At 50.4% G+C, this 15,719-nt stretch overlaps 1 protein-coding gene across 5 annotated transcripts in view; it reads right to left on the reverse strand.

Annotated features, from left to right (window-relative positions):
- Nucleotides 1-15,719, reverse strand: part of LRRC75A (leucine rich repeat containing 75A) — a 79,410-nt gene that overhangs the window by 7,418 nt on the left and 56,273 nt on the right. For all 5 annotated transcript variants that reach the window (XM_068656077.1, XM_068656079.1, XM_068656081.1 and 2 more), the window contains one exon: nucleotides 14,554-14,666. In XM_068656077.1, the coding sequence (XP_068512178.1) occupies nucleotides 14,554-14,666 (113 nt within the window). The remainder of the gene's footprint in view (nucleotides 1-14,553; nucleotides 14,667-15,719) is intronic.

Consider the following 15,719-nt stretch of genomic DNA (forward strand, 5'->3'; position numbering starts at 1 on the left):
GGGGATTACTAACAGTGCAGTTTAAAGTCTGGTTTTCACAGCCAGAAAGATTTCACTTCTCTCCTTACAGCGATTCGGAGCAAAGATGACTTTTTAAAATATAAAAATATGCAACTTTAAAACTCCTTCAGAGCTTACCAATAAACACATAAGAAATTCCTAAGTCTTTGCTGGTAAGAAGGAAAGAGCCAGTGGGGATTAGTTATTTTGATCTCTTCTCGCTCCAAGAATGTTCACGGTTCTGCTAAGGTTTGCAGTTTTCACATCGTAACGTGCCGACATCCCCACTGGTAACGTCCTGCCCCTGCTGCCAGAATCACACCCTCAGGCGAGCACCGTGTGATGTGGGGGGAGGCAAGGCAGACCCCCAAGCCTGCAGCTCTTCATCTGTGGGCTTTGCTCCTAATTTTGTCCCTGATGTGTGACATCAGAACCAATTTTTCCATTTATAAAATAATTCTGGCTGCTGGGAATGACGTCACACAACAGCCTTAAAGCCTATTGCAGGGGGAACGCCTGTTGCCGTTGCTGAAGACCAAACGCAGGGCTATTTCTCTGCTCCAGCTCAGCATTTTTTAAGCCTCTAGTTAAGAGCACAGCTGGAAGGTTTGCTACAATTTTCTCTCAAATTTCCTCTTGCACGCCCAGCTTTGCGTGCGTGTGTGATGCCTGCAGCTCACCTCCTCTGCGTGCCCAAGAGCAGGGGCTGCTCCAGGAATAGCTCTGTGTTTACTCGCCTTTCCTTTCCAAATCCCGCTGAATTTTCTTTGGCTCCTCACCAAGCTACACAGGCCTGTTCCTCTCGTATTCCAGGCTCAAAGCTTGCTAAGTGCAAGGGGTGTTGGATGGGGAAAGTAATTTTTGTGCACCCAAGAGCATCCCCTGCACCAGGACCCTGCTAGAAGAGCCAGCAAGGGTCTTGGTTTCAGCCACGGTGTCTTAGTGGAAGGACTGCTGGATTAGGAAGATCTTGGTCACTAACTCCTTAACATCATGAACAGATTAAGTCACATTTCATTTCTGAAGGTGAACATGGCTCCGTGCCTGCGTACTGTCTCCATAGATGTGTTCAATTCTAAAAGCTCATGATGCAAACAACAAGAAAACATCATTTTTATCCACAAATGAGCACCTACCCTTTCCATCAGCCTCAGCTCCTGCATCTCCATCCTGCTCGATGAAGAGCTATCCATCCACTAGAGAGCAGTGTCACCCAGCCCTTGGTGCCTACAAGCCAGCACCTCACCCCAGACCGAGAGCAGGAGGGACACAGCCCACCCGATGTCCTCCCAGCTGGTGGGGACAAGGGACATTGCCTGTCACCCCTGGTGACCCTGACATCAGATGACCTCCTCATGGCACAGCCTGTGGCTCTTCAGCTGGGTATTTATTTCACACGGGCTGAGATTTGGATTTGGAAGACCCAGCTCTGGCTCAAAAAGCACCTAGGCATCCTAATGTCCAAAGTAATGTGTGCGTGGAGGAAGGAACCTGATGTTTTGGGTGTGGAGTCTCTTTGGGGAGAAAGAGCTTTCAGAGGAAGAGAGCAGAATTAGCAGTGAACAGTCTTTGTTTGGGGCTGGGTAATGGAACCAACATCTCCCCAGCTGCCTATAACTAATTCCACACTAGAGCATGTTTCTGAGGAAGGGAAATAACAGAGAGACTTTCTTTGCATTAAACGTTTTGGCAATTTGATATTTGGTCCCTTTCTAAGGCTGACAGGTCTCAGTCATGTGCTAGGATAGAGCAAGAGGAAAATGATCAGGGTAATGAAGGTCAGGCAGCTCTGTGAACAGGCAGGGGCTGGCTGCTGTACTGCCTTTCACGGACACGTGGGCTGCTGGAAGTACGAAGACTGCGTTGATTTTGGAAGCTGAGAATAAAAATATCGGCAGGCAGAAGGGAACAGACACACTGAACAATTTACTCGAATTTAAAAGGGGAAAAAACTCACAATGTTTCTGATTTTCAGTCCAAGCCACATAAATGTGACCCACCAGCATCAGCCAAGCAGAAATCACAGCTCTATTACCCGGGAACCCAAGGAAAACCCAACTGAGACAAACTCCTGGGGCGCACGCCTGGGCTGCTGGAGAAGCAGCTGCATTTGGGGGAATATTCGGTGACCTACAGCCACTGATGGGGTTTTATGGCCCCTAGAGCAGGTGGCAAGGATGAGCCAAGCAAAAAGTCCAGGATGGACCAGAAGACCACCCGCTCCTTCCCATGGCCAAGCTGCCATCAGAAAACCTCTCTCCCCTGCCGCTCAGAGCAGCCTACAGCCGCGAGATCACTGCTGCGCCAGTGTCACCGCATCACCGTGGTATTTAGCAAAAGAACCCAATTAAACCTTTAAAAGCAATGAGATTCTCAGAAAATGAAGTGCCGTTAGCCGAAGAAGCAACTTGATAAATATCTCCAGCAGGGATAATTAAGCAGAAGAATGGCTTTCATTTGCATGTCGCACAGCCAGCTCCTCGTCATGGTCCAGAGCCGAGGAGGCAGGATGAAGTGTTTTGGAAAGCGCCGGCCTTACTCTTTGCGAGAGCCACCATTTATGTGTTACACGAAGAGGGATTTTTCCCAACTTGTTTTTAATTTCCTGCTAAACAAAATTCTAAAAATAAGCCTTTGGCATCCATCAAAATGCTTTGCTATAATTATAGCCCTATTTAACTTCTCGTAGAAAAATGTAAATATTGCGCTGTTGGAGTACTCCATTTTTCTTCCCTCCTTACCCCCGAAATGAAAAGTATTTATAACCTCCTTCTTATGATACATTTTGCACTCAACGAACCTGCATTTTCCTATAGAGAAACCGTGCTGGAATATTTCCAACAAACTCTACTCCAGCGTAATAAGAAACTGCAGCTGACGCCCCATTAATAACATGCATTTGCAGGAAAGGCAATTTACACTACTGCCAACAGAAAAACAATCAAGAATTTAAAAGAAAACAACATGTTGGGATTGCCGCTTCTGTAAATGACCTCCAGGAATAGAATTCGACCAGAATAAGAATTTGTTCAAGTTTACGTTAGAACAAACAATAAGAATATTTTCTTTAAATTCTAGCACAGAAAAAAAAATAATAATGAAAAAGCTCTTGGAAAGGGACTTTTATGATTAGGTATATTAAAAATATCCAAGTCCCTATTGGATTTACATGAGCAGCTCCCCACTATAGAGAAGGGAGGCTGATGTGATTGGAAAAAAAGACCTTTGAATCAGGTTTTAATTCTCAGTGTCCAAAAGAAAGAGGCCACAAGAAGAGAAACCATCAGTAAATTGTTCATAAAAACACAGAATTTGCTGCCAATATATTTAAAACAGTTTCAAAACGGTGAGTTGAAAGGAAAAGGAGGAGAAAGGAAAAGACCGGAGAGAGTGGGAGGACAGCAGGGGCTGGGCTGGGAGGCCGGGGGTGGATGGAGGCCTTGTCCGCATGTGGGTGGAAGGGGCTGGCATTAATTATCGTCGTCCTTTCCTGCCTGGGAAACGAACAACCACGGTCATACCGGGTGGCCTGAGGGGCATCGGCTCCATGCCGTGGGTCTCTGGGTTACAGCAGTGCCTGCGCCCACTTCTGCCTCTTGTAGGCCTCAACCATGCCCCTTGGGGGGGGTCGAACACCACAAAAAGCTCAGGAAAAGCTTGCAGAGAACTGCATGTATGAAACCATAAAGGGTTTCCCTGAGGTTCACCCTGGTTGTGCTTCCTGTTCCTTGACATGGGTTACATTCTGTCAGTGCGAGGGGAAGGAAAATGGGATCGTTGTCTGGGGTTGGGGAGGGAGAAAAGCTTCAACTCTGCTCCTCCAGACCAGTTTCTCATCAGAAACCAGCCCGAGGAATCAAAAAAGAAAAAAAAAAAAGCCCTCTCCCAACTGCTCTTCCTGCAATTAGGGAGTGATCAGCTGCCAAAGTGTGTGCCTGGGGCTTCGCTTTCCCTAAACTGTTTATTTTATCGGAGCACAGATCACATTTGGAAGAGTTTAGGCAGGCAGGGGTCCCCCGTTGCCTCTGCTCCGTGCTGATGAGAGCCAGAGCGCCAGAGGCGGCCGCCAGCCCGGCTCCCCGGGGCCCTGCTTCTTTCTGGGGCTGCCTTGGGCTGACGGCTTCCTCGGGACCAGGTCAGGGAGCCAAGGGCACCCTGACACCTCTGGTAGTAGGGCTGACGGCTTCCCTTGGGCCAGGCCGGGGAGCTGAGGGCACCCCTGTTAGGAGGATCTACACAGCAAGAAGGGCTCCACCGCCAGAGTGACCGGCTGCCAAGCAGAGAGGCAGATAGAGAAAGCCACAGCGAGTGCCCTTCACCTAATATTTGCTCTCATATTTCCCTTTAGCAGGCCCTTTCCGTGAGCCCAGGGTGGGCAGGGAGCAGCCGCTGCCATTTCTGGGGACACAACGCCGAACGCAAGGAAGCAGGCCTCGCCGAGCGAATTTCGCCGCCCGAAGCAAACACACTCCTCCAGCAGCATTTCACTGCTGTTGGCAGATTATTGCCCCGCTCCCGGAGGGGATTTCAGCCTTCATCTCCCCGAAAAAGATGAAAAGGGAGCTAATATCGGAGGAGACGTGGGCTGCCAAGACTTCCTTTTCAGCTGGGCAGAAGGGAGGTAACCTGATACACCGCTCCGGCCTGCACGCCAGCAGCGCTCGCCCAGCTCCCGCAGTCTCTCCCGTGCTGCACATTGTGCTGGACAAGCAGGAAAACCACAAAAACCTTCCCTGAATTTTCCCTAGCTGGCTGTTTAACCTACTTGCTTTTCTGACACGAGACAGGCCCTGTTATCGGCCGTATCAAATGCTGCGCTGCAGGGAGCTTTAGGAGAAAACAATGACTAAAACCACAAGCAAATTGCCCTCTCCCATTCAGCTTTCTCAATGCAAGCATTTTGCCCTTTTTTCTGTTTTCTGTACCCATCAGTGATGACATTTCATGGTGCTGTGCTCTGAGCTGTTAGAGAATGAGTGACGCTGGAGAGATCAGCATATATCTTTCCAAGGTGACTTGCCCATATTGTGTGGAAGCATCAATATATTTTTTCCAAGGTGCAGCCCCATCGCCTTGAGGATGGTGAGCCACCTTTTAGCCACCAGTGGCTAAAAGCTGACCCCAAAGCTGTTTAAAGCAGGGTGGGCAGGAGGGGACTAGTTCCAGTTGCACACTTTTCTCTTAGCTGAGATGCTGCTGAGGAAAAATCCTCATCTTCTGGCAGAAAGGTGAGACGTGATTGTCATGAGAGACTGAGCACATGAGGTCAGCTTCCTCCACCCCCCAAAAAAACAACAGTGTAAGTGCTAACCCTGGGCAAGGGGAGGGTGAAACACCCGGAGAAGCATAGCGCTACCCTGGGCTCCTTGCTAGACAAACAAGAAATCAGTTTGGGGCCTGAATGTCCCATTTTTTCAGAGGTGTGTCAAGCTGCCACGTGTTGGCAGGAGTCACAAAATCCAAACCTGATTACTTAGCACCTTGTTGGGATCTGAGCTCTGCAGTTTGGTCTCCCTGCTAACAGAGGTGCTGCCCAGCCCCTCGTTGGGATGCAGAAGCTCCATCTGCACTGGGCTGAGCGTTGCCATGATGCTCGACCATCCCAGCTGGGCCCGTGCCAGAGGGCACCTTTATTCTGTTTTCCTCCACCTTTTGGCCCGTTGAGCCAAGGGAATATGCCACGTCTAATTACGAAGCCTTCGACTTGAAAGGGACGAGTCCCATCTGTGTCTGGGTCACCACGGGGCAAGCTGGGACCTCAGGGCCAGGCTCCCAGGGGACGGCACCACTTCCAGCGCTCTCATCAACCCCAGCATTTGCATCCCAGTTTTAAAGCGTTATTTTCATGCAAAGAGAGCAGCGACAAAACTGAAAAGCTGATCAGAAGCGGGAGCCCCGAGGTTCGGCTCTGTGTGATGCATGAGCTCACTGAGCACTTCATTTACCGCTGCTAACGACACACAACGTGAAAGGGCTGAGAAAAACAACTCGATGCACTATCAAAGCTTCACCATAAAGCTCGATTCCCCTAATTGGGAAACGTAGCCGGGGGCTCCCAGGAGCCAGCCACACCGGGCAGCTTCTTGCAAGGTGGCCGGCTGAAAAAAAGGAATAAGGCAGCGGGGTTTGGACAAGACAAGCGGGCATGGGGTGCCTGGAGGACTTCCAAGGCAGGGAGGAAGCGTGTGCGGGGGATTAATTATCTCGCCAGCCGATTCCTACTTTAATAACAATTTCTACTAGATGCTTTCCTGAGTTTTGAGGCTAGATTTAAGCAATCACCGCAATGTGCCGAAAGCAAATCTAATTTCCACTCCCCCAGACGCAGAGGAAGCGGAGGACTAATTATTAAAAAAAAAAACAACAAAGTCACACCTTTAACAGTCAAAGGCCTTTCCTAATCAGGCACAGGATGAAAAATTATGTTCAGGGAGCAAGGTGCCACCAAGGGCGTGCAGGAATGTCAGAGGGGCTGCTGGTCCTGCTCCCACCATACCCACTGCTTGCCCTCTTTACCCTTCCTAAGGGGAAAAAGGGAAGGGCCAGAGCATGGCTCCAGCTCCCTTCAAGACAATTATCACCTAGGAATGTTCCCTCGGAGAAAACTGAATTATTTCTTAGTGTGTTGGGGGGAAGGAGGAGGAGGATGGAGGCTGGGAGCCAAGGTTTTAAGGCACAGGTTGTGTTGGTGGCTACCTGAAGCTTTTAGGCTGGGGCAGGTTGAGCAGTGTGAGCCTGCTCAGGAGAGCACGCAAGCAGGGAGGAAACCCTGGTGTTGTAAATCACCTCATCCCACTCTTGCTGCCAGGGAAGACTTTTTTCTCCTTTAGGCTATTTTCTAGTACTTCTGGCTGTCGGTTCATTTGTTCAAGCAGGGAACAGCAAAGGCGATTCGAGCATTTGTCAAAACCGGTATTCATCAGCAGGGAAAAAAAAAAAAAAGGTAATAAATGGTACTCCACTGTTTGGGTTAATTGTTTTAAATTCCGGAGCATCCCAGTAGGCTTGCAGAGGGCAACACACGGGGTAAGGGCTCATTTTACAGTGATTGAATGGAAAACCTTAAGCCCCTTCCAACACTACATCTTGCCCTGCAGCATGTACCCGGATGGCATTTCAATATGCATGCATAATTTACAGTTTAGTTTCAAGAAGCTTAAAAATTTGGTCTTTGCTAACACTGGCACTCTTTGGCTGAGCAAGGTGAGCAGGGGCTGGCAGCAGCTGCGGGGAGCAGCCGCCGCATCACTGCGATTACGCAGCCATCGGGGACAACCTGCACCAGCAGAAAAACAGCCAAAAAGCCAGTGGGAGCAGCCCAGTGAGCCAGGGCGAGCTGCTGCAGGGCTGTGTGGGCAAAGTGAAGGCAAGGCAGAAATTTGAATCAATGGAAATCCCTAGTTGCCATGCATTTCATTTGAATCCGGTGAGCAGTTGCAGGAACAAGCACCGTGTGTTTGCATGGCCCGTGCTCTGTAAGCAAGAGCTCCCAAATGTTGCACGGGGAAGATGGCAAGGGCATCGAGCCCCGCTGCAGGGCATGAATCTGACAGTCCTGTGCAATGCTGGGCAGCTGGTGTGGGACACACAAAGCCAGGTCCCGGCCAAAATCAATGCTGGCTGCTGCTTTCTTGCAAAGTGTCCCTGCCAGGAGTTATTTCAGGCAGGAGAAACTCCTCTGAAGAGGCACTTGTTGTCCATAAGCAAAGGGGTGCTGGCTGTAGGAGTGATCTCTTTGTGGCCGAGGCAAATTCCCTATTTCCAAGGCAAATCACACCAATTTGAATCGGTCCCAAATGCTCTCAGGTTGGATGGAGGCTCAACAGACCTCAGGCAGCACAAAACCACGCTGCAGCTGGTGTCTCCGGCTGTCGCCATCCGAGGACTGCATAACAATGCTTGCTCACGTATTGTTTTCCTCACATTTTGCTGGAAGCATGCAAATTCATGCCCAGGCTCGGCCCCTGACAATCTGTTGGCATACCTGGGTCCCAGGGTCTTGAAAAAGCCCCAAGGCAGCCACGGCGCTTTCTGACAGAGCGAGGACACCGTGCTCCCTTCCCACAGCTATGAGACTTCTGAAAGCAGACACACTCTCCTCACCGGTTGCCAAAAAGGCATTTTTGGACCTGCAGGGTCAGGATTTGGCCTGCTCGGTCACCGATTCATCTGCCCTAAATCTCATCAGTCCAAATGTCTTGATGCTGCAAAACACTAACACGCTCACGCTATGAATGCCCACAGCGCAGGAGCTGGGATGAAGCTTTCTTTGGACACCTCCATCTGATGCTACGGCACCAGTTTGGCACCCAGAGGGACACAACATCCCTCACCCACGCACGGGTGCTGAGCCAGGGCTCGTGTCTTGTCCCAGCAAACCGCTCTGGCGCAGTAAGCAAGGCAGCACCGCGCTCTCCGGAGCCACGCCAGCCCACGAGCAACCTGCTGGCCTCCAGCAAACGGTTTGATGGATCATCTGGTCTCAGCCAGATGATATAAACTCACCGAGCAGCTGGGAAATTAAACCGGTGCTTTCATCTCCATCGCACAAAACGGGCCCCAGGGTGAGCAGCGCTGGCTGGGAAGAGTGTAGGCAGTGCCCAGGAGCAGCCCCCACCTTCTGCATGCTGCTGCAGTGCTCTGCTCCCCTGCAAAAAGAACTCGTTTCCACCCCAAACTCGCCTATCTAGTGGCCAGATAATTTTCCAGAGGAAACAAAGAATGAAATGGGTGATTCACCACCTGCTTATCCTCCTCCCTGGGTGTTTTTTGGGGTGTGCAGAGTCAAAGTGTGCTGGGAAATGTTGGTGCTTCCAGGAAGGGGGGGAGCAGGCTGCCAGGAGGACTCCAATTTCCCCCACAGAAGCAAGCACAGTGTGCTTCACTGCCACAAGCAGCACCCTGCAGAATGATTTCTTAATCACAGACCTCACCAATATTTGCTCCCCTGGATTCAGGCCCTTCATCTGCTCGCCCTCCAGAACCGTTCACATCTCGCCAAAGGTCGTTCCAGTGCCTCTGACTCTAAATGAACCCGCTGCTGCTTCACTACAAACACCACAACACCTTCCTTTCAAGCCTCTCTGCCTCCCCTGGGAAAGGCAGCCTGATGTGCACCGACATCCCAAGGGAACCTGGCACAGGGACACCTCCGTCCTGGTCACCATCTCCGCTGGAAAACATTTTTCCCTGGGAACATTTCAGCCCAGCCCCACACTGATACCGTGACAGCAGCAAGCATCAGTGCAAAAGAAAAGATATTTCTGGTCACATCAAGGTCTACCGAGTGCAGATCCTGTGTCTGGATATTAATTAATGCTTAAGTAAAGGATACAGGGCTTTAATCAGTTATTCCTCTCTGGAAAATCCTCCCAGCTTGCAGTGCTTTAGGGACTTCTTGAGCCAGAGGTGGCACCTAAACCATGCTGCTTAATGCTGAAAGACATCTCCTGAGTAATTAGACTGAAGTCCAAAGAGCCCCAGGCTGGCAGAGGGAGGAGATGCCCAGTGACCATGAAGAACACAAGGTGAGGAGGATAAAGGTGATGAAAAGTGCACGCCTGTGAAATCACCTGCATCCAAATATTTCTTCCAACTCCGTCTTGACTTCTGGCACCTCACTTTTTTCCTTTTTATTTTATTTTCTCCCACGGTGTATGCTCTGAATCGCAGTCAGCCTGCTCGTGGGCTGCACTGGGTGCTGTAGGGGGACACAAGCGGGCTCAGAGCGCAGGTCCCAGCTGTGCTGGAAGGCAGCCCCATCCCCTGAGGTCCTCCTTAGCATCACCACAGAGTTTCAAAGCACAGAAAATATGTTTTTATGTACATTAGCTGAGTGCTGCACATACCAGACCAAGCTGAAGGTGAATATCCCCCACAGGTTATGAGATCTGCCTGCTCAGGGAAGCTCCTGCTTTGTCTGCAGCTGCTAGGAAGACACTGCCATTATGCTCACGGGGCTGCAGACAGGCAGAAAGGTCACAGAGGTGGGAAGGCTTAAAAAAAACAACCTGTAAATGCCAGCTGGCTTCCCTCTGCACCCATGGCTGAGCTGCCTGGCTCCTCCACCGCTCCCTCCTGAAGGAGCCGGGCTTAGCACCATTCCTCATCCTGCCGCTGCTCTCATTAGCGGGGCAGAGAGTGACACCAGAGTTCATTAATAAGGCCCAGCAAGTGCTTTGCCTGTCCAAGACCGATGCCATAAAAGAAAAGCCAAGCAAAGCATGACGATGCCTTAACCAGGATGCTGCATGCACCGCGAGCACACTGGTGCTCAGCACCACTGACTGCACCGAGGGTGGCCAGGGGCTGCAGAACCCAAGGCAGCCAAGGGAGAGTTTTCTGTGCTCATCCTCCTCTTGTTTTCCACTCTCCCTCCCCCAAACCTTCGCTCTCTTCTGTGTCACGCCAGGTCTTCCCATCAGGTGGAGTCACCCCGCTGTTACCGGATTACTCTGTCCTGTGGTTAACCCCACTGCTCCCCGTCGGCAGGGCTCATAGAGGGATCTCCCTCCTGTGCCACCAGCAGCTGGCATGATGACAAGGGACACCAGGGCACCAGCCACGACGTGAGACCCTTCTGGGGGTCACTTTGTGTTTCCCAAAGTAGGCTGGTCTGCCTCAGCCAGGGGGGTTTGAATGCTGAACCGCCGCGATACGCAGAGATTAAATTCTCATTTCCAACCCTCCTGGGACAAGCGATGGCAAAAGTACGGCATGATAAATTGGAGATGGACTCTCCTGTGCTTTTAGGGCAATTAGCAGGAAAAAAAAATGCAGTAAATAACTGCAGTATTTCTAATGCTACAGGATACACATGGGGACAAGCTGTACTCCACCCCAGCAGAGCTGTTCTTAGCATCTGCCACGCACAGGCAGCACTTAGCGTCTGCCCTGGGAGAGGGATTGCTTTCTGCCTGCCACCACCACCAGCGTGGGGATGGGCAGGGATGGCCGGGAGCTGTGCGAGGAGGGCAGCGAGGACGGCAGCCTCCTGTGGGCCTGCTCATGGAAAAGCGTGGCACACTTTTCCCAGCGCGGAGCCTCAGGCCATGCAGGGAAGAGCAGAGATGCTTGGAAATCACTTGCTTTCCACTGCAAAGGTGGAGTGACTTGCAACACAGCCAGCCCTCAGGGCACCAGGCAGTGTCCCAACCTGGTTTTGGCAGCATTTGCTCCGTAAGCTGGACAGCACCGAGCTGGGGCAGCCCCGGAACCGACGGGGAAAGGCAGTCCCCTCGACACGACAGCCACCCACAGATCCCAAAGGTCTCCAGCTCGCAAAATCCCTGCCCTTCTGCAGCAGCCTGCTGTGCACACACACACAGGGATGGGATTTTAATGAAGGGGAGACCACACAGTTCCTCCCACCAGCGGCGGATTCGCACTGGAGGCTCAGAAGGGGCCATTGTTGCGGGAGCCACAACTGCTGCTATCGCTCGCCCACAAACTCCCAACAGCAGCAGAGGATTTTCATCCACAAACATTCGTTCTCTCTCTGTTTTCAAAAGGAAGGGCACATTATTCATGTGCCAGGCTTCCCCCTGTAAAAACTCCTTTTTTTTTTTTTTTTTTATAATTTGTGTTTCACAAAGGCTTTGCAGAGAAATGCAGACACTACAAGCAACTATGAACAATCAGCAGCCAGCATTCCTCCAGAACAGAAATGTTTTGTGCCCCTGATGAAATCAGGAGTGGGATGTTAGAAGATCATTCCTACCAACAATTAAAAGCTGCTTAACCTCCAGAAGTTCATCACAAAATCTAAACACGCATCTCTTCTGCTCTAACAAAGAACTCCTGCTGTGCCAGAGCAGGTAGATCTTCGCCCAAATGGGATTTTCAAGCAGATTTCTAACACATCCAAAGGTTTTACAAGAGCAAGGAGGAGCTCAGGCTGACTCCTGGGTGTAGAGGAGGATCCCGGAGCGCCCGTTTCAGACTAACATCGCCTCTCACATGAACTCCTCCCTTGCTGCAGACACTCACCCTTTGAGCACTGTCTGGAAAAGAAGAGGGAAAATGCAGGCCTTCGTTCTACAAAGGCTCAGCTTCTGATAAAATATTTCTGATGGTGAAATATTTGGGATGCTTTTCCCAGCCGTTTCAATGAGAAGAGTCACCTGGCCCCGAACCGCTGCTGAACTCTCCCAAGGAAGAAAATGACAGTGGTAGGAAAAGCTAGGAATTTACTGACCCTAAAGAAAAATTCCCAAGCAGTTTTGAGACCGAAGCTCAACGGGAAGCATTCCTCTTTGGCGAGAGGCCTTTTACTGGCGTGTTCCCACATCCCCTTTAACACCCTGGGAAACAAAGCAAACGGGGCACGGCTGGAGGGGGGCACCTGGCTGGAGGAGAGCCAGGAGGGGAGCCCTCGGTGCTACAAATGGGAGCTGGGAGCTCTGCCTCCTCGGGGGCAAAATACCTCCAAATTATTGCAATACTGGCAATATTGCCAGGGGGCTTCCTACCCAGGTGCTGTTTGCTGTTGCCACCATGGATGTGGAGTGAGAGGAAACCACCATTTTCAGCCCTGCTCAGTCTGGGAAAAACAAAGGAAACAAACGCTACATTCTGTCTTATCGTGCATCGCCCCATAATTTGCATGAAACATGAAAAAAATGTTTATTATTCAAGGCCTTTTATGCCCCAGCTGAGGCAGGGCACAGGCAGCAATGCCAGCAGTGCCAAACACCTGCCTGCTGCATCGCCCCACGCACACCAACACTCACCGAGGGACAGAAGACGCCAGCCAGTGTCAGAGCCTTTTATGATTAAACAGATCCTCCATCTCAGAGATTTACAGCCCATCCCAGTCAACTGTCCTAGCTCGTCCCAAGAGAAAAATGATGGATATTGAGTCATAACAGAGGCAGAACCAGAGAAAACACCACTGCCCAAGCGGCAAAACCACGAGGAAAATACACGAGGTGGGTACGTTGGCACTGGGATGGGCACTGAGGTTCTGCACCAGCAGGGCATCAAGGGGGGCCTGGATCAGTCCCTTAAGGCAGCAAAACATAAAAAGAGGCTTAAGCTTGAAGAGAATGAAGAAAATAGGTAACATATTAGTGCACTAAATCCATATTTAAGGTCCTGAGGATGTGACTTTTATATATGCAGAGATCCCAGTGGGTCGCAGCGTGCTCATGCCACATTCCTCAACTGCTGCAGCTCCCTTTCCACTCACTGACCTTCTCCTTCCTACCGCAGTTATCTCAAGCACCCCACAGCTGTTGTGGTAGCACCACAAATTAGTAGAAACAAGGCTATTCCTCGAGTGAACCGAGAGCGATGCCATTTTTTTCAATGAATGACATTTCAGAGCAAGGCATAATGAAGCCGGAGCGTGTTCGAGCACTGACTGCGCTGCTTGTTGGGTGGAGATGAAAGGAGTCTCTGTTTAAACTGGAATTTAGCCCAACGAGATAGAGTGGTGAGACAATAAAGGGGCTTTTGGGCTGAATTGGAGAGACATTGGCAGAAACCACACACGAGAGGTGGCTGCGGCTTCGGGATGGGGGAAATGTAGCGGAGAATCTCACAGCAGCAGAGACGCAAGAGATTACAAGAAAATTGACTGATGTGGCATCCCATCATACCAAAACACCCAAACAGAGGTTGAGAAGTACTGAGCAACCCTGCCTGCTTCTTGCATGTGCAGGATGGTGTCAATGAGGAGGTAACAACATCTCTGTGTTGCTCAGATATGAGGGTCTCTACGAACAACAGGGCTCAAGGGATAACGAGCCAGATCTCCAGGAGACGTGGTCCTAATCCTGCTTGCCCCCCCTTCATCCTTTAGTCCCTGGTGTCTGTTTCCCTACCCTCTTTTTCTGTAATCTTTTGTCAGACTGAGTTTTTTCATGGGATTAGTCTCTTCCTATGGCTACAGATAACATCTGCTACACCAGGAACCAACACTCTCTCGGGACCATCAGCAAACACCTGGATACAAATCCTAACCCTGCCAGATTGCAGCTTCTTTTGCACTTCTCACTTCTTTAAAAATACAAACCACCACAATTACATACGTAAGGCATTGTATTACCGAAAACAAGGAGCCCTTCCCATTCCCAACAGCCTCATTCAGAGGTTTTTGGTACCATGGACCAGGACGCTGGTGGCCAGGATGCTTTGCTGAGGACCTGGGTGAGAAGGACACTGGGACATTTATTCCCCTTTTTTTAATCAAACAGTTTCCATCGTGCAAACATGCAAGCCCTGGCATGCACGGTGACATGTGCCTGCACTGTGACAGGTGTCTGTATGTTAATTACCAGCTAATTAGGATATCTTGGAGCATTTTGTCTCCAGCACCCAGCATGGGGCTGTTGGAGCATGGCTGGCTCCTCTTTTCCAGCCTGGTCCCCATCCCTGAGCACCACCACGCTGTTCTCCTGCAGAACAAGGCTGTAATGGGGAAAGAAAAGTGGTAACGGAGCAGAACACCTCTGGGTGAGCACAACGAAACCTGGTAACATGGCCACGTGTCGGGGAAAAGAAGCAGGGATAGGACAGGGACCATTGAGGTGGCTCGGAAAGCCGACTCACCAGGACTGCGGCTTCCTCTTCATGATGCCTTGGCGTCTCCACTGCGAGTGGGGGCTGAGGTGGTAGGTGAGCTGCCGGCAGAGCTTCTCCATGGCCCCGAGGGAGTCCCCCTCCTGCAGAGACAAGGGAGGGACACCAGGTAAGGTGGCTGCAGCGTGACTGTCCTGCCCCTAGGATGCTCCAACCCCGGAGCCGCTAGAAGCTGGCAAGTCGCAAAGCACTATGCTAAAAATTGGACAGGAAGGAGGAAAAAAAAAAACCTACTGATTGCTAGGGTGCTGCAAGGGTGGGGGCGTTTCGCCAAGGGTCAGCACACACAGACATTGCTCATGGGTGGGATTCCTCCTCTGCAAATCCACCTCTGAATGCAAGCAATGCCGGAGAGCAGCAGCCCATTACCCTGGTGGAAACCACAACCCAATCTCCCAAGTGTTATCCATCACATCTGTGAGCACTTTTTGTATTTATGGGGTCTATCCCCAGCATGACCCACCAGGAAGGTTTGTCCCGTGAGCGCACACGATGCCACAGTCACTGCAGTTCATTCAGCAGCAGCGCCATTATCGTTTGACACCACCTAACAGCTTTCGGCACACAAATTGTACAGAGATTGATTAAATAAACCAAACGACCCATCCGTTACTGTCAGAACCATTTCACACAAGGACAGACGCTAAGAGGCTTGGTGAGCCTGGAGATCTCAGGAAGAGCACTCATCAGAAATGCTCAAAGTGAGTATTTGATAGGAAAAAAAAAACATCAAGGAAAGCAGCGATTTTGGTGGAGTCGCCTTAATTCCAGGTAAAATTTCCATGCAAAAGGATAGCAAAATGAGAAATCATTGGTTTTGAAAACTTTAATTCTTAAACTTCCTGAATCTGGTCCTATATTTTTTAGTTCCTAAAAATAAACTAAAATACAAATGCCAGCACCTGAACAGCTAAATCATGTCTCCTTTCAAGCTCTCTACATACCAACGCATGATACGACTCTTAATGATGCAAAATGTCTGGCTTGCTCTCTGAGAGATGACAAGCAGAGATTAAGCAAAGGAATAATTATACAACAAGCCAAGATGTGACAATTTGTGCATTCTGCCTGGTTTTATGAAATTGCTGCATCATGAAACATCTCAGAAAAGAAACAGAAGCTGGAAAGGAAGCCCC

Source organism: Anas acuta, chromosome 19 (assembly GCF_963932015.1).
Source record: "Anas acuta chromosome 19, bAnaAcu1.1, whole genome shotgun sequence".
Lineage (NCBI taxonomy): Eukaryota > Metazoa > Chordata > Aves > Anseriformes > Anatidae > Anas > Anas acuta.